General features: G+C 38.7%; 1 protein-coding gene across 1 annotated transcript; it reads right to left on the bottom strand.

The window, feature by feature from the left end:
• Positions 1-12695: 12695 nt before the first annotated feature.
• si:dkey-43k4.5 (potassium voltage-gated channel subfamily S member 2) lies at positions 12696-19148 on the bottom strand. Its single transcript, XM_042498007.1, has 9 exons — positions 18978-19148; positions 18732-18865; positions 17614-17778; positions 17353-17524; positions 16319-16402; positions 16072-16233; positions 15895-15978; positions 13733-13825; positions 12696-13204 (listed from the first exon to the last, which is right to left on the bottom strand). The coding sequence occupies exons 1-9, from the start codon at positions 19146-19148 to the stop codon at positions 12746-12748; spliced, it is 1524 nt and encodes a 507-aa protein (XP_042353941.1). The 3' UTR covers positions 12696-12745.
• Between the last annotated feature and the right edge of the window lie 6010 nt (positions 19149-25158).

Raw genomic sequence — 25158 nt, 5'->3', positions numbered from 1 at the left:
TGTGTGTGTGTGTGTGTGTGTGTTACCTGCACACATTGACACTTTGAGATCTGTGTCTGTGAGCATCTGAAGCTCTTACACTAACAGGCAGTGACAGGTAACCAGCAGATGACCCCGATTTTCACTCCTGTTCTCCTGGTTTTTTAATACTGTTCACTGTGAACATGCGTGCTGCCATACACATTCACACACACATACACACACACACACAACCATACATACACATGTCCGAGGGGCCGTTTACATGGCAACGGTTCTTGCATGAACGTCAGGGGCCAGACAAACACAAACTTTGAGTATAATTTTTTGAAAACGGCCCCCCTTCTGTCGCCGTGTGTGTGATCCTGTGAGAACGGTGATGTCAGGGCTGCACCTCGCACATATGCATTACGTTTCAGACAAACAGCCATGCGCGAGAAGGAGGACAACAATAACAACAATGGCGGACCACCGAGCTGTTTGTGCTGCTGACTCTACTGAGTTTATTAACGCTGTCGGTTCTCGTGTGTGTGTTCGCCATCGTCTTCTTTGTTCATACTCACGGGTCTGTAGAAAAACGCATTTATGCACAGGTGTGTGGTCTTCTTCTGTGGTGTGTCATTGAAAAGTTACACCACCAACTATTGGCCTGGCGTGCATACTACAGCGTTTTCGGTTGTTTTTGGGCTTCAGTGTACACGAGGATCATTTTCACAGTGTTAACGTGATTTTTTATAAAGGAAAGACTTTTTGGTTTTTCGTGGAGCCGTTCTCGTGTAAACGTGGCCTGAATGTCGGATACGGAGCTTTTAGAACAGAAAACATCTGTGTGCTTTACTGCAGCGTTTACAGTCAAATCAAAGCGGCTTCACTTGACGACACAAATCCCACTCGAGGGATTTATCGCTCCATTAGACTTGCAAATGTGAGGATAAAAAGCTAATTTCTTTTGGGATCTTTAATTCTTTGAGGCAGCTTGTTGACAGCTTCACGCTGACTGTGTTTAATTTTAGAGCCGTCTACCATGCTATTTTTATATTTCTTTATAGCAGTTATCCAAAAACATTGTCGTGATGGCTGCTTGAAAACAAAGTTGTTTCCATCAGTTTGTGATTTATACTTTACGATTAAACTTTTTCTGTTTCTTCCTCACACTTATATCGAACCCACAATAACCTTTATAACACTCTCGTATTAAGTCATGCGTGAATGTCACACTGTATTTTATATTTAGCCGCCTTGTCTAATATTAACGGGGTTATCTGAAGCGTGAGTTTGAGCCGGTTCACTGGTGTCATAATGCATCAAAGAACATGTGGAGGGAAAGCACTAACCTACATTATTCATGAGAAGCAGAACAACGAATCCTCCCTCAATTGCTCCATTTGGTCCTCTATTTTTATTCTTCCCTCATTGGTTTTCTTTTGTCTCATGTCCTCTCCGACTCCTCCGGTCCGTCCCTCTCGTCTCCTCAGAGTGAATCTCGAACAGATCCGGACAGAAGGTTAAATCTCCGGCTGCGGGTTAATAAACACGTCATCAGTCAGCTTCTGTCAAAGTTTTAACAGTTAGGAGACGCGTTTTGTTTTTTCGGTCCATCAAAAACATCCAGTCGACTCCTGGTTTTTTGTATCGTGTTTAACAGAACGTGCGGTCGACACCACGCTGGTTTAAGTTTAAGCTTAAGGATACGAGTGATCTTATGTCTTTTAAATAAAAAATGTATGAGAGCAACATTTTAACATCGTTCTGCAGCAACATTTTCAGGCTGTTGAGACATTTTCAGTTTGGTCAGAGGGGTTCGGAGGCTTTTCTAAAACTCAATACTTCCTGTGGGGACAGCCCTCGTTTTAAAGCGTGTGTCATGTTACCACACATAAGGACTGTTCATTACTTTTTGGGGGGAAGGGTTACTGCAAAACATTGTCAGGCAAATAACGTAAGCACTAAAGAGAGACTTGTTTCGTTTTTTGTCTCAAGTGAGGGACATACAGCTTGAAAATGTTGCATTTTATATTTATTTAAAATAAAAAAAGTTACACACCAGTCACCCCCCTCCTCTGATAACGCACAGTCTCATAACACCGACACACAAAACATATTTTAGCCACGTAAAAAAATCATTACCAGTTTAATTGTACACAATGTACACTGGTATTTTTGATATAACGCTGTTAAATCTCCGTCGGTAAGAGCTGTCTGACAGCGAGGTAAAGCAGGGAAAATATTCTAAATATAACATACACTTAAACTGATATTGATTTTGTTTTGTTTTTTTTTTAGGTGCCTTCAAATTAATCAATGAAGGCAGAGTTTGCTCAGAGCTGTTTGATTATTTGAAGATGACGTGACACACATTTTTTTTACCCCAAAGTTATTGTAAATAAACAGCTGTGATTGTGACTGGGACGATATCAGAGACTGCATAAATAATATAAGTTTATAGAAACTAGCTGAAAGAGGGCAGATCTCCACCTGCAGTGGAGTCAGACAGACTTCATTAAATAATTAAATAATAATAATTAAATGGACTCTCCCCGAATGTTTGTATACTGGGACAAGGACAAAAGTCCAGTTAAATGGCCTAAACGAGGTCTTACTGCAGCCTCACTGAACTGTGCATGTAGATGTGCTGAGTGTCAACAACTTCTAAAATGTGAAAATGTGGTCCAAGTAAACATTGCGGTGACAACAAGGCATTGGGTGGTATCTTATATTTCATACCTTCCTGAGTTTCACCGGGCGTACGGTATATGACGGTATAAATGTGCAGCTCTTGCTCTCGATCCAGTCAGTAAGTCCCATTTTTATTCCCCTCTGTCTCTCTCTGCTGTCCGCCGGCTGTTTACAGTCCTGTAACTTCCCCGTCCAACACTAGGTGTTGCTGTGTCATTTAGCTCAGATGCCTGTTCCACCAACAGAGACCCCGGAGACTGAGCTCTGGTGGTGCGTGCTGTGCACTGCATACAATGAGTGTAATAGAAAGAGGAGCGCCTGTGTTTATGATGGTATTTAAAAACATACTTTTGGCATTTCTAAATACCCTGGTATACTGTGACCAAGCCTAGTGACTACATGTGTACTCAAGAGTCGCTTCCTCTCATTCTGCTCACTGGTTTTATTTAATTTACTAAGTTACAAATGCAGTAAATTCCTAATTTCACTGCATCGTAGATCTCATACTATTTCAAAACTTTTTGGGTGTAAATTTCAGGTTTTAACGTGTATAAAAACTGAAGCCAGTTATCTTCCACTCTAATGACTTCTCCGTGTTGTTATGATCCCGTGCAGCTGCAGGATTTGATGACTGTGAGCCCAAAGATCAATCCGCACTGAGTCCATTAATGGACACTTAGGAAAATCTTTACCACAACCTAAGAATACCTCAAGCATGACAGCGATAATCAAGAATCAAGGTGTCTGATAAGTGAATCTATTTTCGTAGCTTTTACATCTATTGACATTTACTCAATCCCGCTCCCTCTCCTCAGATAGGGACCCGCTGCCCCCGGGGGGATTCCCCCTCTCAGCTTTTACCAGCAGCACTTCGCTCTCCAGCTATTTATTACCCACAATCAATGGAGCTAAAATAACGCTGGCGTCCACCAGAGACGTAAGAGAGAAGGGAAGGTCCTACGACACCAGCGTCCCCGTAAAACACATTTAAATCAATTTCAAATGGTTTAAACCTGGAGGCAACTTTCACTCCAAATCCAAATTTATAATCCTCTGTGATCAATTGAGATTATCGTTCTCAGGAATACTCCTCAAACACGTCAGGATGTAATCCTTTCAAAATAAAAGTAGATCAACAGCAGAGAAGTAGATTAGGGCTTCAACTAACGATTATATTTACCTGATAAATCTGACAGTTATTCACCCAGTTAACTGCTCGATCTTTAAAAAAAACTGCAACAAATGCCTGTTATTGAGCTTACAGTTATATAGGACCAAAGCTTTATTTGTTGGTTGTTGGGGATGGGGGGGGGGGTCAATAAGTAAACGTTTCTGTCTACTTATCGATGTATGAATGATCGCAGGAATATTAATCGATGCATCGATACAGTGGATGTATCGTTACACCCCTAGTAGACGAGGATCGGCTCCCTACATAAAAATGAACAGCTCATTTTAAGAAACGAAAGCACATGGATTTTTATTTTCAGCCAATTGTGCAACAAAAAAAAGCCATTTTATTATATTTCCATTTCTGCCAAATATCCTCCTAAATCCTGAGCGCTGGACCTTTAAATGAAGGTGAGTAAATAATCAGCAGTCTGTGTTTGTGTCGGATGTAAACGGTGTGAAGAAGCTGTCGGCTGTGTGTTTGCAGGTGAGTTCGTGGTCGGTGGAGGAGCTGCGGCTGCGTCTGGCCTCTCTGGACCCTCAGATGGAGCAGGAGATCGAGGAGATCCGTCAGCGCTACCAGACCAAGAGGCAGCCCATCCTCGACGCCATCGAGGCCAAAAAACGGCGGCAGCAGAACTTCTGAGAAGGAACTGCCGAGTTCTCACGGCAACAGGTGGATGTTTTTAATCTCTTTCTGTTCTCCGAGACGTTTGGAAAACTGCACAAAGACTTTCAACGATCAAACTGCCGAAGAAGAACTTCAAAAGAGCAGCTTGACAGAAAATTGATGACGTTTTATTTGATTTATGATCCATGTTCTCCTCAATCTGCCCGTCTGAGAGTCTTCAGGAACTTCTTTGTGTTTTTAAGAAACAAATCTTAATTTTTATTCCATCAGCGGCTCATCTGAACGTGAGTTTATTTCAGGCTTGTTACACAGTCGTCTCAAACCGCCGTGTTGAACTTTAAAACCCTTTTTCTCTTCAGGTTTAGTTTGTTTTACTCAACGGTACAAAATCATTTTAACTGCTGAGCGCTCATCACAGGTACTCGCGTTTCCTCTCAGTGTTGCTGCTGAACTTCTCAGTGTTTACTATGAGAGTCTGTCGTCTACAAAACGTTCATCCATCTTCTCCAAAAGTTTGTCAAATACACAAAAAAATGCAAAAACTTTAGTTTGTTCCAGGACACAACGACCTCTTCTGTTTCAAAATCCTTTAAAAACTCTTTAAAGAATGAGACCAAACTCCGTGTTTGTTATCAGTCGAATGTTTTAAGCTAAACGGAAAAAAACGTCGACATGGTTTCCTCTGTGCTGAACATCTGCATTTATTATCTGTTCATACAGCAGCGAACACTTTGTGCATTTCCACAGGAGGAGTTATAGTTGTTTACAGGTATATTAATAATCACACGTACAGCCACATTATAATGTGTTATAAACCTTTTTAAATGCTTAAAGCAAAATAATACCTTCAAATATTCAGGTGTTCCTTTAATCTTTACGTTAGTTTTACATTACTGGATAATTTGGCCTCTTTATGTCCCCACATCGTCTCTTTTTGTTTGATTGGTGGTTATCTGATGGTTGCTTTGTTTAAAGGGATCACGAGCCAAAACAGTTCGTTAAAAATAGTCCGAATGAATGTGTGATATTCATCTCATGCTGGAGTTTAGATATTCTTACGGTTGAAAGTTTACGTAACAGCTGATAATTTAATCAGATGGAAACTTGACTTTGTTTGACCTTCAGTGTCCTTTTCAGTGTTTAAGTTTTTATTTTTAGTGTCCATCATCTATTTTTCTCCCTCTGTAAGCTAAAAACAAAGACCTGGCTCGACAGATTTATGGAATCGATTCAACAAAGCTTTTATTTCCAGGATTTATTAAGTTTGATTTGGCACCGAATAAGTTCACCCCTCCAAAAAGCTCTGAAGCTGGCGTCGAACCAGATCTGATTCACCTTCACTTCTAACATTCCTCAGAGCGACTCCGGAGCTCGTTTTCCTACATCCAGCACAAAAAAAACATTTATATTTTTCTACGTAGGTTTAGAGGTTAGAGGTCTGAGAGGAGACGAGTCGCAGAAATGAAAACCAGCTTCTCAGGTCGAAAAACTCCTCAGGGGTGTAAAATAATGACGTCTGGAGATCCTTCACACACGGAGTCTGTAAATACGAGCACCTCTGAGCTGCATCTGTACAATGTGATTCAATCTGAACAGCTGAAGCTTTCAGTCCCCAAAAATGAGACACTTTCATTTAGTTCTATTTAAATATTAAGCATTTATCAACAAGTTAAAGTGAGCGTTTTTTTGGGGAGAAGCTCGTCAGCTGCAGACGAAATGCTGTTTAAACCTCCAGACTTCATCTTCGTGTGCAGGACTCTCGTGTTTCTGTGTAACATAACGACTCGTGAGCACAATTAACTCTTCATTTTCTCTTCTGTGTTACGAGCAAAACAAAAGGGATTTTTGTTTTGTTTTTTGCCTTATTTTGGAAGTTCTGCTGTTTTATTTCGAAACAGTGATCTAATATATGGTGCATTTGGTCAGGAAAAAATGTAACTTTTTTTTTAAATATTGCAGCTTAATTGTTGTAAAATTTGATGCACAAGCTGTTTGGTGCCGTCACTCTGCTGTTGGAAAAAAGTGACACATCAAACGTTTAGTCGTAATCACTGGATGATGAACAGAAATTAAACTGTTCCAATGTTTTAGGGTCAGTTTTAAAGGGACAGTTCACCCAAAAATCCAAACTACATGCGTTTCCTCTCACCTGCAGTGTTATTCATGAATCTAGATAGTTTTTGCTGTGACTCGGGTGCAGAGATGTCTGCCTTCGGCACTCGGCACTTGGGAGAGCACTCAGCTTGTGGTGCTCAAAGCGCCCAAAAAAGTAGATTAAAAATACTCAATAGCAATTTGTCTTTCCAGAAATCACGACCTAGGCACTCAAAATAATCCACGGACCTTGTTGTGAGCAATTTATGGAGCAGCCACAATAAGTTTTGGCATCAAAAATAAAATTTGGTGTTTAAAAATAAAACATTGGCACTGAAAAAAATTCCCTAAAAAATAAAACACAGGCATATTTTTTTATGATGATGATGATTATTATTTTGCATTCTGATGTATTTTTCAATGACAATCTTTTTTTCATGTACTTTTTTCGGTGGGTTTTTTCCCCTCACCAAATCTTTAAAAGAAAGTTATATCTTTAAAAGAAATGATGAAAATTCTGAAAAAAAATTAGCAAAGAAGAAAAAACCTGACGTTGTTTCATTTTTCATGTCAAAACTTGTTGCTATTCTAGCTCCATAAACATGCATCTACTCGTAGACGAGATGCTTGTGATTTTTTGTTATTTTTATTTTTTATTTTTATTGGGCTTTGAGCGCCACAAGCCAAGTGCCATCTAATTCAAACCAATTTCACCAAAATGATCTAGAATGATAAATAGCACGACAAGTAAAGAGGAGAAATGTTTTTTTGATTTTTGGGTCCCTTTGACATGAACCACTATGTTTTTTTCTTTTAAAATAACTTAAATGCGTTCTGTGATTTTCTTAACAGTTCTATATCAAACAAACTACTGCAGGTATTTGTAGGTTTGTTTAGAATGAAGAACAAGAATTATTACTGATCTGTGCTTAAAAATAATTAGTTGGAGGATGTTTTAGTTGTTCAAACACACGTGAGGCTCTAATTTATTTAGAAAGTTGAAATGTTTAAATGCTGCTGAAACATTCGGATTGTTTGGATGCATCTTTTCTCGGGCGTTACCACTTTTTAGGCTTTTTAATTTATTCATTTTCATAGTTATCTTCAGCAGCTCTAATATCACTTTTTCTTCTTTCTAGTCAGACCTGCAGATATTCTCAGATGTTTTACAAGAAGTGCTCTAATAAATTAGTGTTAGAGTAAGAATACAAACATGGTGACTGTAAAATTTTGGAATACAAACTGTTATTGGCTTCCATATAAAACTGTGAAGTGAGAGAAAAAAAGAAATAATAAAAATAGATAAAAAATAATTTTACAGTCATCAAGTTTCAGCTTCATCATCTCATCATGAAGCGAACTGAGTCAAACAGGTTTCACCGTCCGGTTTCTCTGCCTCCTCTTTGTGCACATTAATTTTATTTTCCAGGCTGGTAAAGATCTGCTGTTAACTCTTCCTCTCCTGTTTTTGCACACTTCCTGTTTGACGCCTGAAAAAGTTTCTGAAGTTTGTATTTTGCCTTAAAAGTATGCAGTGGAAGTCATGCATATGTTTGAGATCACTGATGTTTGGTTTGTGTATTTTATTTTGTTTGCTTGTCTCATAAAGAAAATGAATAAAACAAAGTTATAGCGCTCATGTCTGTTTTTACACTTTTACAGAACTTAAAAAAAAACAATAGTGCTGCAAATGTGTATTAATCCGCTGCTAAAAATAGTCCACAACAAATACACAGTTTCAAACAGTTTGTTTAACTATATTTTATGTTTTTCTTTTTCTTCTATAATTTGAAATGATTCATCTTCATCATATTCTTCATCAGTTCTGATTTGAGGAAGGAGCTCTCAGATGTTTAGACTCTAAAAGCTTCCTCTCGTCTCATCGGATCCTTCAAATCAAACTTTTGTTTCCTATCCTTCTTTCTCCTCGACGTTGTCTGCCAAAATAGCAGAGATGAATTTTTAATCAGCTGAAACCACAAATCTGATCCGCCTCTCCTTCAGTGAGACAGCAGCGCGCGCGCGCGCGTGTGTATGTGTGGTCACAGACGAGAAATAGCTTCCGTTTCAATAACAATTTAATCCCAAATTACCTTTGGGGTTTATCAGGACTGCTTATTTTTAATCTAATCAATGATATCAGACAAGTTTGTTGCTGCTCAGTCAGCAGAGCAGCGTCCACAGTTTTGGGGACTCTGCTGATACTGAATGCCGGTGTAACAGGTGGGATCCATTATCCTGTAAACAGACGGACGTTTCACAAAGTCATCCTGTAAATGAACTCTGTGGCTCGACGCCACGTCCGCAGGTCGTCCACAGGTCGTCCGCACCAACTCATCCTGCAGACAAAACTGAAACCGGTCCAGGTGTCTCCTAAAAAACCGAGAGCCAATAAAATACTGCTGATTAAGTCTGTTAATAGACTCACTATCTGACTTATATTTCCACCTTTCACTCTTTACAGCATGATGTTTGGTTCCTCTTTTCAGACTATCTTAAAAGAAAGTTACACTGTAGGTGATATTAGATTCTGATTTGTCTGTAGAATTTAGAAACAAACGCACCTGAACAAGTACTTGATATATTACTGTTTAAGTTAACAGATTCATGCTCCACAAAACCAAAGTCAATATTTTTTCTTTTAAGCTGTATGTCAAATCATATATGGGTGTATACTTGATATGTAAATGACTCAAAACCTATTGAGACTCCGTCCATTTCCTTAATTATTCCACACTATATAGCTACACTTTTTTGTGTGGTAGTCCTTATAGTTGTCCTCTGGTGTGTCATTATTTCTATTGATAATATTTAATTCAGGGATTGCAGCCACTGTGTTGGAGATCCGCGCTGCCAGCCTGTGTGGGACATTCGCGCTTTCGGAGATCCGCGCTGCCAGCCGATGTGGTGGAGATCGGTATTGCCAGCTGCCGTTTCGGAGATCTTCGCTGTCAGAGATCCGCGCTGCCTGCTGCCCTTTCCGAGATCCACCCTGTGGAGATCTGCTCTGCTGAGATCTGCGCTGCCAGCCTCTGAGGGAGATCCGCGCTGTCGGACATCTTTGCTGAGCCCTGCCAGCTGCTCTGTATGTATGTCTGTCTGTCTGTCTCACTGCACTGCTGTCAGACAATCAGCTGTTTCATCTGTGACAAGGACACTTGGTTATCATTTCTCCAGTTGGGTGGTTGAGATAAACTCAAAACCAAGGCCATATTTTTTTCCTTTAACTCTTTTACTGCCATTGACGAGATTGCTTCCAGCCCGGTTATGTTGAAAGAATAAACTGAAATCTGATGTTTGATTACCTTCAACTCACAACAAGCAGAACATGTAAATATGCAGCGGTTACTTAGGGACTGTCCTGTAGCTGTGGTGCTTTCTGACATTTTGGGGAATGTTCCCCTCCTAGTTCCACTATAACTCAAACAGAATAACATTTATGGCAGTATGTTTGTACAATTAAGGGAACATAACAAAATAAGAGGAAAAAGGCAAAAAAAATGTAAAAATGAAATTGATTTTGCTCTTGAAACAACTTTCTTTTCCAAAAATGAGATTTTCTCAGCTTTTTGTCCAACATGTCATTTTTTAAAACGAAAATGCACAAATTCAGATGTTGATAAAAAAGGAACAGAAGAAGCTAGAATAAAATATAAAATGAATATGAAGATCTGTTCTTTATCTTGATGTATATATTGTATATTCAAAACACAGGTCTTAAAAGATTAGTGAATATGACCAAAAATGCTGGCACTGGCTGGCAATTTAATAAATATACTCTGGAGGGGGAAGGGTTAAGCTGGACCATGATCATTTTTTCTAAACCTAGCAACAAATTTTTTTTTGCCTAAATCTTTGGAATCCTTAAAAAAGTGGGTTTTTTTCGGCTGTGGCTCAGAGGCAGAGCGGGTCGTCCTCTAATTGAAGGGTCAGTGGTTTGATCCCACATGAAGTCTGAGTAAAATGTCTCCTTTTGTTGTGCTGCATGTGTAATTTACTGTAAGTGGACTACTAGTTTTCATCTATTACATATTCATGTAGTATATTGTATAGCTGTACTAGCTTGTATGACAAAAATATATAGACTAATATAGTAGAAAATTAGTTTTCTCAATTTGCAGGAGTTTGGGAAATTTGGCCCCCCGATGTCGACTCTCCGTGGTTATGGCGTTGGTCTCTGCATTAATGCTCTGACTGTCAAGCCAGTTGTCTTTCCTGCGTCGTCAAATTCTGACGCCTGGTTTCAGTGATTTCGGTGTCAGACACCGATGCCAAAAGCCTCCTTTTGTGGCGGTCTGTTCACAATCTGAACTCGTCAAATATCTCTGCGCGGCTGGACGGCATCAGATGAAAACATGCTCAGACAGAACCAGTGGCGTTGTTATTATACGGCGCCGGATGGCCAGACGTCACCGTATTTGTCCATATGCAATGCACACAGGTGGCGTCACTTGAGAACGCAGCGTGATGGAACCGGTCACATGCGCATTAAACACAAACAAACATGAAAGCGTCAGGTAATAACACTGCCTGTCACAATGTAATATAAAGAGAGTGAGTGCAGTTATAGGGCGGACAGGTGGGGGCGTGAATAGTCCCACCCACAAACAACTGACTTTCCTGCGGGAGTCTGTAGTTCAGTTCCCGTGTTGACATGCTGCGTCCCCTACCACGTGCATTTGTGTTGTCCCATGCACCGCAACACATGGGACTGAAGTCGTCGAGGCCGTCAGTTTGAAACGCTGCCAGTAACAACGTAATATAAGGAGCCGGAAAGCCCCAATAAAGTGGGCTGGAAGGCTGATGGACGGGTCCAACAAACCCCAGACTTTCACCCAGGGGCCCACTGTTTGCTTCCTGTATAAATGATCTGTAAGTTTATTTTGAAAAATACTGTATGCATCTAAGGAGAAAAAATGCATTTATGTGAAAGTAGACGCCCATTTTGCAATGCATTTATCGGGCGTAAATTGACACGCCGTTCCAGAACAAACTGACGCAGAAAGATACCTTAAAGCGTGATATGTAGACGTGAACGGCACTGACCGGATGAGAATGTGTTTGTCTGTCACATGCAAAACCTTTAACATCAGCGTGTTAGCATTTAATGTAAAACTCAGCATGTTTTTCCTTCATAGTGTTTGTGTAAATATTTCATCATTCTACGTCTGTTATAAAAGCACTTCTCACATTTATTATGATATTTTTTATTACTTTGCGTGCATGCTATATCACTTACTGATCAGTTCGTCATCATTCCTTAAGTCCATTTCAGTGATTCTTTACATCATGTTTTTAACACATCCAGTATCGTTGAGAACAAACCTCCAGTCTGAGACACTCGACATGCACCGACGAACACGAGAAAACAGAGCATCACGTCACAACAGTCTGATGGAAGACTTCAGTTTACAATACAGATCCTCAAACTTCAATTATAGAAGCATCTGATCAAACTTCTTGAGTCATTGATCGTCTTCAGTCAAGTCGTTTTGACGTCGGCCCTCCTGACACTTAACACGACGTTTGCGGGTCCTTAAATAAGATGAAAGTCAAGTTCATGATCAAGTCAGACTTCAAGATGGTTTTAACCCTCGGAAACCCGGATCAACAATAGTTTTCTTTTGCTGCATTTAGACGCCTTGAAATACGAGCAAATCGGTTTGATTTCTTTCAAAAACATGGGGGAAAGGCAATCAGGAATTTGGGAAGAAATGTCTCGCAAAAGTGAAAGAAATTACTATAATTTAAAAAAAAAAAACTAGGGGCAAAGGTCCAGAAAACTATAGTTTTATTAAGTATTATTATGTTACAGAAGAAAAGGTATATTTCTTTTTATTGTTTATTTATTTTTATAGTTTATTTGATAGGGACGATGCAAATCAACATAGTAAAACTTAAATCTGTTACAAGCTGTAGTAGCTTATGTTTCTTCTGTAGAGGAATCATTTATTTATTTATTTATTTATTTATGCACTGTTTCCCAGGTCATTTCCTCGTTTATTTAAATTTTTTTCCCTTTTTAAATTTTTTTCTCACAACTTTTCACAAATTTCTTGCTCATTTTTGGGCCGCTTCTTTTTTAGTTGCTCATTGCCTTTTTTCCCCATGTTTTTGTTGAAGAAATCAAACCACTTTCCTCAGGTTTTAAAGGGTTAATGAGATCTGAAAACAGTTTAAATCTCCTGCAGCGCCTCACGGCTGATGCAGCTCCTTCCTCCTCAGTATGGACGTGTAGGACGGATGCTCCACGTAGCTGTAATTGATCACACCTCCTTCGTCCTCGTAATCTATATCGTCCCCCTCCATGTCGTCGGTGTCATCGTCGTCCAGACACCTGCTGTCCCCGTCCGACCCCTCTTCGTCCTCCTCCTCCTCGTCCTCCTCCGGCTCGTTCTCGCAGCTCATCCTCATCTTCCTGCGGTGGTTGTTCCTCACCGACGCCTCCAGGGCTTTCTGTCTGCGGTAGAAGTGGGAGAACTTGTTGAAGATGATGGTGATGGGCAGCGCCACCACCAGGGTGCCGCCCAGGATGCAGCCGCTGGCCGCCAGCTTCCCGGCCACCGTGACGGGCACCACGTCCCCGTAGCCCACCGTGGTCATGCTCACCGTCCCCCACCACCAGCAGGCCGGGATCGTGTCCAGACCCACGTCCTGGACCAACAGAGACAGACGGAGGGATGTTTTATGTTTATGAGTACAGATGAACTGAAAAAAGCCTTTAGATATTCATCTTCCAAAACTGAAACAAATCAAAAATGTAATGAGGAAAGAAACAAGGGAATGGAGATAAGAAAATAAGATTTTAGAAAAAAAATCTGCCAGTTCTGAGCAATTTAGTAATAATTTAGTGGTTACCAAAAATCAGTCATTTATTAACAATTTCTTGGTAAACAAGATTCTGGATTAATCTAATTTAATGTAATCAACTGTCTTTCTCTCCGTAGATGACCTGTATTTGTAATAAGAAATATTCACTTTTTATTTATTTTTTTTATTAAATAAATTGTCTTTTTCTCTGTAAATCCTTTGTACTTGTACTTAGAAATATTCACATCTTTAAAAAAATCAAATCAATTGTTTTTTTCTGTAAATTCTCTGTATTTGTTATTAGAAATATTCACATTTTAAAAAATTAATTAATTGTCTTTTTCTCTATAAAAGCACAGAGTGAGAGTTCACCTCTTCATATTCGGCGGTGTAAGCGATCCCAGAAAAGACGGACACTCCGACAGCCAGGTACAGCAGCAGGATGCCGACCTCACGGTAACTGTGCTGCAGAAACAATGTGGAGGAAAGATTGTTAAAAAAGCATTTACAAAATCTTCAAACTGTAACTTGAAAGTTGTACTTTAAACTATTACTTAAGTTTTATTAGTGGAAATGACTTAATTAAAAAAAGACGAACACTCTCTTCACATCCAGCAGCTATAAATGCTTTTTTAAAGCCTTTTGCTATAAATAAAGCAGATTATTGCCGAAACAGTAGCCACAGAATAAAAACTACGCCTCATAACGATACTTCTGAAGTAATTCTTCTTTTTGTTTCAGCAGAGATTTCAGTAGAGCAAACCTCCTCAAGAATCACAATCATAATGCATCAGTCACAATACGATATTATTGCACTCTCAAATGTTTTGCGATATACTGAATATTGTGATATCTTTGCAATTTATTAGTTTTTCAACTTCAAGTTAAAAGAAAACTTTGTCAGCATCTGTATTCTTGAAAAAGATAAAGACTTTAGTCTTTTTGTCTCACTTCAGTCACTTTTTATTACAGCAAAATGTATCTAGTTGACTGAAAAAGCAATTTTGGTCCCAGATTTCATTATTCTGGGCTACCTAAAGTTATATTTGCATGTGTAAAAACAGTAATTTGATTATTTGAATGATTTATCTTTTTACATTACAGCTCATGCACGCTGATGCTTCATACACAGATAATGCTCTCCTCCTCCTGCTGCTGCAGAGAACATGCTCTGATAGATGCGGCTGTAACATGAGCTGCTGCTCTGTAGTACTCTCCGATACGTCTCATGTCGAGATGTAATGAAGCGCAGGAGGAGCAGCTCTGTAGTCGACTGTGGTCTCGCCGTCTCTGCTGCTGGTCGCTTCACATGAGATCGTTCAGAATAATGACATTACATGAAACAACAACAAGTCTGAGTCAACTGCACTCTTAACAAACTTACATTAAGTGTTAATGCTGTCAGAGAGAAGTCCATTATATATATATATATATATATATATATATATATATATATATATATATATATATATATATATATATATATATATATATATATAATGGCTGTTTTATGACAGCGTGATAAATTTTGCTTGTAAGAAGACTAATTGGATTATTTTATTAATATCTATTCTGACTTGTTTTTAATAATGGTGGTCTAAAGATTGGACCATGAAAGTTGCTTCATTGTCTTCTTAATGTTGCACAGTAGTTTGTTTTTACTTCACTCGGCTCCACTTTCGACAAAACAGGTATGTTGGCGTGACTACGCATCAGTGTGGACTTAAAATGCTGTTAGATTCAGGCGGATTTGTTGGTCTCCAGTGATTGGTCAGGGAAAATTAAATCCCCCATCCCGATGCCAGTCAGTCAAAGTTAAAGCAATTTAACTCTAACCGACTAAAAAGGGAAAAGTCTTTGCATTAAAAAAATTTTGTGTTCATATGATATGATAATATTGTAAAAACTATCCTCAAAAACAACGGATCTGCAAAAACAGCCTAAACACTGTCGTATACATGCCAGGCCAGTAGGTTGTGGTGTAACTTTGTAATGACACACCATAGAAGAAGACCACGTGCATTCATGAAGTTCGGCCGTGACGTCGCCGTTCTCTCAAGATCGGCGCATTGTCACGACGACAGAAGGGGGTGGCATTTTTAAAACATTACACCCTAGAACCCAGTTTCAAAAGTTTGCGTTTTCAGGCCCCCAAACGCTGCTGCTGAGTGAACAAAAGGTCACAACAAAAGTTTGAATTTTGTGCATGTAAACCGCCCCTCAGAGGAGGATTGAAAAAAAGTGTCACAAGTTTACAATTCTGTCTGATATCAGGAGACAAACTTCCGAAACACTTCCTGTCCCTAAAGCCCGAACCACGTCCTCAAAAAGAAAAAGCACAGGAACAGTTTTCACCTACATCTGCTCACATCCGTCAGCCGTCATCTGAGGCAGAAAGGTCAACAGAGCAGAACGTCACAGAGAAAAGAAGACTCAGTCGCATTGTTTTAATTCATCCTGAGAGGTTTCTACGGACGGTTTAATGTCACCGTGACTCAGAAAGTCAAATGTTGCGTAACATTGTCGTGACTCACCCGAAGCGTCGCTCCCAGTGACCGCAGTCCAGTCGAGTGACGGGCCAACTTCAAAACCCTGAAGATCCTCATTAACCTGAACACCTGAAGAGACATGAAATCATACATTTAATTTAAGAATTTTTGATTTAAAGGTCATGTACGTACATTTAATCTGCAATCACAAATGTTTAAAACCTGTATGAGTCGTCCCAGATCTCCCAGTTCAGACTCGGACCCCACAGTCAGGTCAAACAGCAGTGTGATGTAGATGGGAGCCACGGACACCATGTCGATGATGTTCAGCGGGTGATGAAAGAACTTCCTCCTGTTTGGTGCGAGCAGCAGCCGCGTCACCACCTCAAACAGACAAAAACGATAATCAGCATTTACTCTGTTTTCACTGACATCTTTGTCACCAGTATCACCACACTTATCTCCTCACCTCGAAGGTGAACCAGCAGGTGCAGAACACCTCCAGAGTCTGCATGGTCGGGTCCTCCATCAGCTTCCCCTCATCGTCAAACAACTGAGAGAAAAAAAGAGAAAGACGAGTGACCTTATTTCCCTTTGTCAGCAAATACGGCAGGCGTTGTGCTTTACAATAATGTTGTTATTTTTGTAGATTTTTGTTGTTAATGTTTGAGGAGTTATGCAAGATAATCAGAGAAAAAATAGAGACATCTTACGCTCTATCATCTCTACTCATTTCTGCACCTTGATTTTTATTATAGTGAATTAGCAGCTCATATTTGCGGTGCACACGTGGATGTACGGACAACTATCACTGGATTACTTTACGATGTGTAGATGAACTGTGGTAAACTTCCCCCCATCTCACCGCTGCCTAAATCTCCCTCCGCAGTGGAAATCCAGAGTAAAACAGGGTGAAACTGATCAAATATAAACCACGATGCTGTTACTGTTTTACCTGTTTCTCTCCTGAAATGTTTAACTAAACTTATTTGCTATTACCTTTTATTGTGATATAACATCGTTTCTTTTTCACCATTGTTTCTCACTTATGAGTTTGCATTGTGCCACCCACCAGCGGGGGTGTTTATTGGTCTGGTGTGGCGCAGTGCATTCTGGTAGTTGTAGGTTTTCCAACTCTTGAGCAAAAAACTTTCTCTGTTTTCTCTGATCATGTAGCACTAATTCAAAAGTATTTGCACCTCTTTACTGCACAGACAGCACAGTTTTTTTTTTAAAAGGCCATCTTCCCAACAGTGAAATACTTATTTAAAAACTCACTAATTCTCAGACAAAATCTGCAGTTATAAGGGCCGCCTTTTTCTGTGGTTTCTACATGGATTTATGGACAATGGAGGTATAGAGATATCCTTGGAGAGCTCAAGTCATACTGAATCTCAAAATGCGTGGCTCATATCTGTGTTCAAATTTCACTGAGTTATGACTCCAAATATGTGCCAAACTAAAATCCTCTGTAGCTTCACTTCTCCAGCTCTCCGTGCCGACCTGATACTCGGGGATGCTGTTGATGCACATGGTGGCGATGGACGTGAGCACCACCCCGATGGACACCAGACTGAAGAGCTTGCTGGGGATGGAGTACCCCGGGTTCTCCAGCGTCAGCCACAAACACTTCCGGATGTTCCCGTAACGCACCTCCTGGAAGTGCTGCATGTCTCTGCGAGGACGGAGGACGAATGAGTGTGAACGGAGGGATGTGCTGCTTCATTAATCCTTAGCTCACAGACTCCAAAGTCCCAAAGTTACCTGTTTAAGTCCGATATCTCGTCCACAGATGTGTCGATGCTGCTGACGTCGCTCTCGTCGTCCCAGCTGCGATGGCGGCTGCTCTCCAGCTTGCGGTCGTGGTAACGGTAACTGCAGCACGTGTCCAGGAAGAACTCGTTGATGCCCCAGTACTCGATCTCCTGACTGTGCGGGAAACACGAAATCGAGGTAACTCAAACACAACTCGCAGTCTAACAAGGCTTTTAAAAATGAATGAAAACAGAAAATGACAGTTGGACAATCCCACCAAAACTCCACCAAAATCTGTCAAAATATTGAAGAGGAAATGTTTTAATTTCCTCTTTTAAAGCTCATTTTAGATATCTCAAGTTCATCGTTCATCGTTTTTTTTCATCGTGAGTTCATAGTTTTCGAGTTGGGAAGTAATATTTCCGATTTCACTGTGTTAATGTGCTTTGAGGTCGTAAAGTGGGAAAAATATGGAAGTTAAAAAACAGATGGGTTTCATTTTAATGCCTTTAAACAAGAGGTTGATAGCTGTTTCCAGTTTGTTTATATTTTTATATAATATATATATATATATATATATATATATTATATTTTATACATTATATATATCTTATTTTTATATGTTTTTATATTGAATCTAGGTCACTCTACATGTCATCAAAAATTGATATTTAATCTGTTAATTAATAAAAAAGTTGCCATTGACCAAACATTGACTTTTGCCCGCCATATTTATGCATTTATGACGCAGTGTCAGAAACGCGTGTAATAAAATAATGTTATCAGTGTTAGTTTACTCGTCTGGCTGCTTTAAAGATAAAGGTTGGTTGCTTATAGATGCTAATAGATGCAGATTCTAAAAATTTGCAGCAACTTAAAGGAAGTAATAGCTTCTAGGAACAAAACAACAAAAAATATAATTTTTTTCCCATCAACTGTTTCTATGCTTTTCGCCATTTCTGCTGCCCTGAAACGTCACGCAAATGTCCCACCTCTGCAACTGAAATTTTCCACTCGTAATTTTGACTTTTGAGGGTCGTTCATGTGCTTGTAATTCGTAAATAGGAAATTTCTGTTGAGCATGTGAAGGCAGCGTGTGACACAAGAGGAGGAAGTTCAAGAGAGACCTGAAGGAGAAGACGCACAGCTCCTCCATGATGTGAAGTTTGCCCGTCTGGTAAAAGTGGAGGACGTACGGGAAGAGGCCAGGATTCCTATCAAAATAAAACTCCTTCTGCTGCACGTCATAGTCATCACACACCTGCAGGAAGGAGGAGCAGAAGGTGGAAATGATAAAAAAAAAACAAAAACATTGAGATAAATCAAATCAAAATTAAATAAGTTTATCACCTCAGCTCAACCAGTTGACCCACCTGCAGGATGTCCTCCTCTGAATCACACGCCAGCAGTTTTCCCAGTCTGGTGTCTGGGAATTTCTTCAGCGTGCTGGAGCAGAGACTCCTCTTCAGACCTCCAACGTTCACGTGGACGAGACCCTCATCAGAGTCCTGGTGGACCCAGCTGGGCCGACTCTTCTTCACCATGGTTACCTGGTCAAGACACAACAGAGATGAGTATGAATATGCATCTACTTTTGATCTACCATTGCTCCATCTCAAAAATGCAGTGCAATTTTAAAAAGCAGTGGGGCATAGCAAAGGTATGGAGAGTTTGGGATTCATGGTCCTACATGTTAAATTACACTGCCACAACATTATTTTTCTATTATTCAAACATTCAAAAACTCTGTTAAAAGTTCGCTGGCACATGTGGAGGGAGAGATGAAATATTGGGAGAAAATGAAGAAACGCACGTGATGGTGAACAAAATGTCAGAAATTAAATTTGCCATTTATTTATTTGACGCTAATTTGCTATAGATGTCATTCCAACTGTTGTTTCAGAATAAGTTGATTCATTTCATTAAACAACACAATCATTTTTGTGAAGATTTTTCTAATTCCATGACTTCTCCAAGCCCTGGAAAACCAGAATGCAAAATTCCATGACTTTTCCAGGTTTTCCTTGACTGTGGGAACCCTTTGTGCTAAATGACTAAATGTCAGCTTGCAAAGTTTTGGTTTCAAACTTGCTTCTCCAACGCTGATATTAACAAATAAATAGAAAACACCGGCGTTATCCTTTTTACCACAGATTTAAAGTATCTGGCTTTGAACTTTGGAACAAATATTTTGAATGGAAAGTTTCTGGACGTGATTCAGACATCGGCTTCTCTCTTCTCTTCATCTGTCTGAGTCAGCATCACCAAAACACTCACAGCGACTCTCTGGCAAGGAGGAGGCTTTAGTTTTATTTCTGCTCTGGATGTTTGAGCTCCTCTTTTGTGATGTCAGCACTCTAATTTCATCCACTCGGCTAAATGCACTTCTAAGAGCAGACACTAATTGATGTACCAGACATTATAATGTTAACTACAAACACAGTGCGCACTGGTGGAGAGCCAAAAGGCTTTTACTGGATTTTAGATCTTTGCAGGCTGAATATAAAGTCCACGTTTGGGTGTTTTCTACAGAGAAATCCATAATACAAATAGATTAACCCTTTGAAACTCGGATCAGCATCACTTTTTTGTGCTATGTAAGTATTTAAACCTTAAAAACCTGATATTTTTAAACATGGAAAAAAGGCAACTTGGCAAGTTATTTATTCACCAAATTGCAAAAAAAAGTTAAAACCTGAGCAAATTTGCTGGATATCTTCAAAAAAACACAGGAAGAAGACAACTTAAGTAGAAATGAAAAATTAGCAGGAAATTTGTTAGAAAATCCAAAACGTTTACCTGAAAATTAGCAAAAAATAATAACAAAAAAAACAAAAACAAAAATAACAAAATATAACAAGGGAGGAAAGCAAAGAAATAACAAACAAACAAAAAAAGAAATGACCTGAAAAAAGTTCCTGAAAACTAGGTTTTGTGACATAATATTAAATATTCAATAATTATAATCATGACTATGGTTTTGTCGACATTTTATCACAGCTTTTTAATAATAATTCCCTAAATCTTCTAATTTCTTTCAATTTGTGGATATTTCTTGCCAACTTGCTCAATGTTTGTTCCCCATATTTTCAAAACAAATCAAAATAATGTGCTCAGGGTTCAGAGATTTTCATACTTGAAAAAAGTACCTGAATGTAGCACAAGAAAGCTGATGTCAATCCAGGTTTTAAAAGGTTAATTTTAAAAATTATTATTATTTTAAATGCTAGGAAAAATGTCCAGAAAACAATATTCATGATTATTTTTAAATCACGCATTTAAATTATTTTCCAATTTTAAATTATTTTTTTAAATGTAATTTCCTTGTCTTTTTCCCCTGTTTTAAATTTTTTTGTACTACTTTTTAGGAGGTTTTTTTGGACTTTTTTTTTTTAATTTCTTGCAAACTTTCAGGTCTTAAATAGTTTAAGTGAAAGTGCTGCTAAAAAAACACAAAAAAACACTTGAGTCATGATTTACTTTTCAACATTAACGATGGTTTCAAGCAATGTGTCTTCAAGTGATTTAGTTAAACACACACACACACACACACACACACACACACACACACACACAGATGCAGCCAAAACAGAAACTAACTCCCACGCATGCTCATCTACTGAGCTTTCCGTACAAACACCCACATTGCACAATAAATCACAGTAAAATCAAATAAATAACGCTCACATCAAACTCTAAAACTGTGAAAAGTATCATGTGAAGTTTTTAGTCTCAAATGTTCCCACTGTTGCCTAATATATATATATATATATATATATATATATATATATATATTATATATATATATATATTTTATTATATTTTTTTTTTTTTTTTTTATTTATTTTTTTTTGCAGTATAATGTTATAATTAGTACCAGGAAATATTATTCAGATGGATGCCAAAATTATATTGCTTAGCAACAAGTGGAGTTTCAGAGCATGAGGGTGAAATCTGGAACATGATTTTTTTATATTTTAGTTTCTTTATTTTTGATCAGAGTGAGGCCTCCTGGTGCAGAGACGCTGATCCGCTCCGTCAGGACGGAGAGGATCCATCCATTTGGAGGCAGCAGTAAGTGCCCCGCTGCAGGTAAAGTGTAGCTGTAATGTCATGTAATAATGTTACAGAGTAATTGCAGAGTGTAGGAAATGGGCCGAGGAATCACAGACAGGTGTTAACCTGATGCCGACTTAATGGTGTTTTAACCAGCGCAGTCTGACTTCATCTGTCTCTGAATCTTTCACTCGGCTGGTCTTTAATCTGGTTTCTCTCTCCTCAGTGATTCATGGACACGTGAAGTGCATGCAGTTAACCGTGGCAGCCGAAATCTGTCTTCATGGAGGTGTGTGTGTGCATGTGGGAAGCATGTTAGTTTATAAATGCCATTAGGGGAAAGTAACTAAGTTGATTAAATCAAGCGCTGTATTTAAGTCCAAAGCAGACCTACTTTACTAGAGTTTTTCCAATTTCTGCTACTTTATACTTTATACTACTACCATATTTCTTTGTACGTATACTTATTTAAAGATCAGTGTTTTGATAGTAAAATTCATTATTAACTATTAAAATATGATACAGTGTTACAAACTGAACAAACCAACAGTAAATGTCTATCTCAGTAATGATTCTCCAATAACATTACTGTCTGACAGGGTTCATAATGAGCACTTCGACTTCTGTAGAGCACATTTCGTTTGCTGATGTCTGTGTGCCTCGACTGAAGTAAAACCATAAATGCAGGACTCGTAACGGAGAAATTCCTATAAATATAAAGTGCTACTTAAAAAAAACAAAACAAAACTGCTAAAACAGATATTTTTGATGACTTGTTTTTCCCTCCCCCCTCCTTCACAAAGACATGCAAACCCCCACGCCTGCAATGAAGCAGGAAGACACCCAGATTTGTGTTTGTGGTTATTTTGCTTAATTTTGTCCATTTTTGTCTCTTTGTGGTCGTTTTGCATCAGTTTGTGTTTGTTTTACTTCTACTTCAGGTTGTTTTTGCACAACTTTCTTCTCATTTTTCACCTTAGTAGTTGGTTTGTGTGTCTTTGAGCTCTCTTTGGGTATTTTTTGTGGTTGTTTTGCATTCATTTGTAGCCATTTTTCACGTCTTCATCATTTCAAGTTCAAGTTTTCACTTCTTTGTTGTCGTTTTATGTCCATTTGTGGTTGTTTTGTTTGTCTTCGTGGTCTTTTTATGTTCCATATTTGGCTGTTTTTATATTCACTTGTGGTTGTTTTCACGTTACTTTGTAGTACTTTTTTTTCCATGTGATGATGTTTTATGTGCGTTGTAGTTATTTTACATCTACTTGTGGTTTTGTATCACTTTGAACACATTTTTCTCCTCTTTGTTTTGTGTATATTTATAGTTGTTTTTTTTTGCGTCAGTTCAGAGTTGTTTTTTTGCCTTTTCAAAGTTGTTTTTTGCATCTTTGTGTTCATTTTGTATCTCCGTGTTCGTTTTGTGTCTCTTCATGGTTGTTTTGCATCACTTTGTAATCGCTTTTTTTTTTTCAACTCTCTCGATGGTTGTTTTGGAACATGGTGTAGTTTTTCATCTCTTTTATTAGTTCTTTTGTGTCTCTGTAGTTGTTTTGTGTCTCTGTGTTGTTGTTTTGTGTCTCTGTGTTGTTGTTTTGTGTATCTTTATGGTTGTTTTGCACCACTCTGGAGTTGTTTTTTTTGCCTCTTTGTCGTGTCGTGACCATTTGTGGTTGTTTTGTGAATCTTTGTGGTCTTTTTTGTGTCCATTTTTGAAATATTTAACGTCTACATGTGGTTGTTTTGCAACATTTTGTGTTTAGTTGTTTTGTGTATTTTGTGGTTATTTTGTGTATCTTAGTGGTTGTTTTGCATCCATTTGTGTGGTTATTCTTTGTCTCTTGTTGTTTGGGATTTTTTATGAGTTTGCACTTCTTTTTCATATCTTTGTGGTTGTTTTGTGTTCATTTCTTTTTTCTTTTTTTTAAAATCTACTTTTCATATTGCATCACTTTGTAGTCTTTTTGAAGTTTCTTTGTGTAACCTATCAATTTGGTCATTAATGTATCTTTGTGGTTGCTTTGCATCACTTTGATATGGATTAAACTACTCGCTAGTAAAGTCAATAAATTGCGAGCCACCATTAGCTGCAGCATCACAGTGTTTGATAAGTGAATGCATAAATAATTAAAATCCAAATAATACAATATAATTCTAAGACCAGTCATTCTGCAGATAATGAAACTGAAAAATGTCTACAATATAATAGTGCTTAGATTGAATCTAAACCTAAACCTGAAAATACTGCTGTTGATAACCTGTATTATAATATTAAGTATGCGTCCTTAATGGCCAGAAAATTTGAATAATGTGTGAAATTCTGAGTTTTATGACAACAAAAATGTTGGCAAAGGGGTTCTTTGTACAAGCACAAAACGAAGAGAGGGTAAAAATAACAGTGGGACAGCGTGACTCTCTCTCTCTTTCTGTGTCTATAATTACATGAGGGGCCCATGCTGAGCTCTCAGGGGAGCTGCCATGCTGCACATACAGAAATAAAGCTGATCTATAATTCAGCACAGGGAAGCGCTGCGGCTTGAAATCACAGCGGTGGAAAAATGCACCTCCAAACTCCTTCAAACACAATGAAGTGAAACAACAACTTCATATAAGAGATACAACATAAAGCACAGTAAACTGGTGCCAATAGGAGCTGCAAAAAAAAAAAAAAAAAAAAAAATCAATAAAACTACATGTTATCATATGGGGTTGCAATCAGTAGCTATTATATCTTTAATTGATACTTACCTGTGAGCTTGGTCACGACACTCTTTCATCCTCGGATCAGCATCCTCCTCAGATGTCACACTCACCCCATGCTGCGTTTATAAGTTTTATACTTTCACGCGTAAAAAGGACCAAACATGTCGCACACAAATTGTCTAATGTTGAGAAAAAACAGCGAGATTTTTCTTCTAAAACTCCTCCATGACCATCGTCCTTCAGCCTGTAACATCAAACTGTTGAGAAGAGATAAGAGAGTCTGCTGTGGGCGCGCACGTTTCCTCCATCTGAGCCGCTGTTGGTCCGTCTCCCCCCCTCAGGGGGAGTCTTCGGCTTTTTCCGTCACACTCCGAACACGTTCGCCTCTCCGAACTTAGCTCCGAACTTTGAATACTTTTAATATACTGCACCTGCGCGGAGCTGTTTTATGGTGTGTTTGTGGCACTCGGTGGTTAATTTAGTTTAATTATATTTCCAGACGTTATTTTCCACAGAGACTCAGCTGTAATAATAAATCTTAAACTGCCTCGTGGTTTAAAGGAGTTTATATTTCCTGTGGCATCACATCACTGTAATATTCCTGCTATCTCACATCTGGGATTTTAGGGATGTGTGTGATGAAATTTCGTGAAATCTCAGGCGTCATTAAATGAACCCACTTTTATATATTTTTTTAATTACTGCAATATGCATCCAACATCCATAGAGACATGCTGCACTGCAAGCAAGGGCTTTAAGTTTCCCACTATAACTTGTGCAGCTGACTTTTTGATTTTTTCT

The sequence above is a fragment of the Plectropomus leopardus genome, chromosome 2, assembly GCF_008729295.1.
Source record: "Plectropomus leopardus isolate mb chromosome 2, YSFRI_Pleo_2.0, whole genome shotgun sequence".
Lineage (NCBI taxonomy): Eukaryota > Metazoa > Chordata > Actinopteri > Perciformes > Serranidae > Plectropomus > Plectropomus leopardus.
This window is presented reverse-complemented; position numbering and strand designations above follow the sequence as displayed.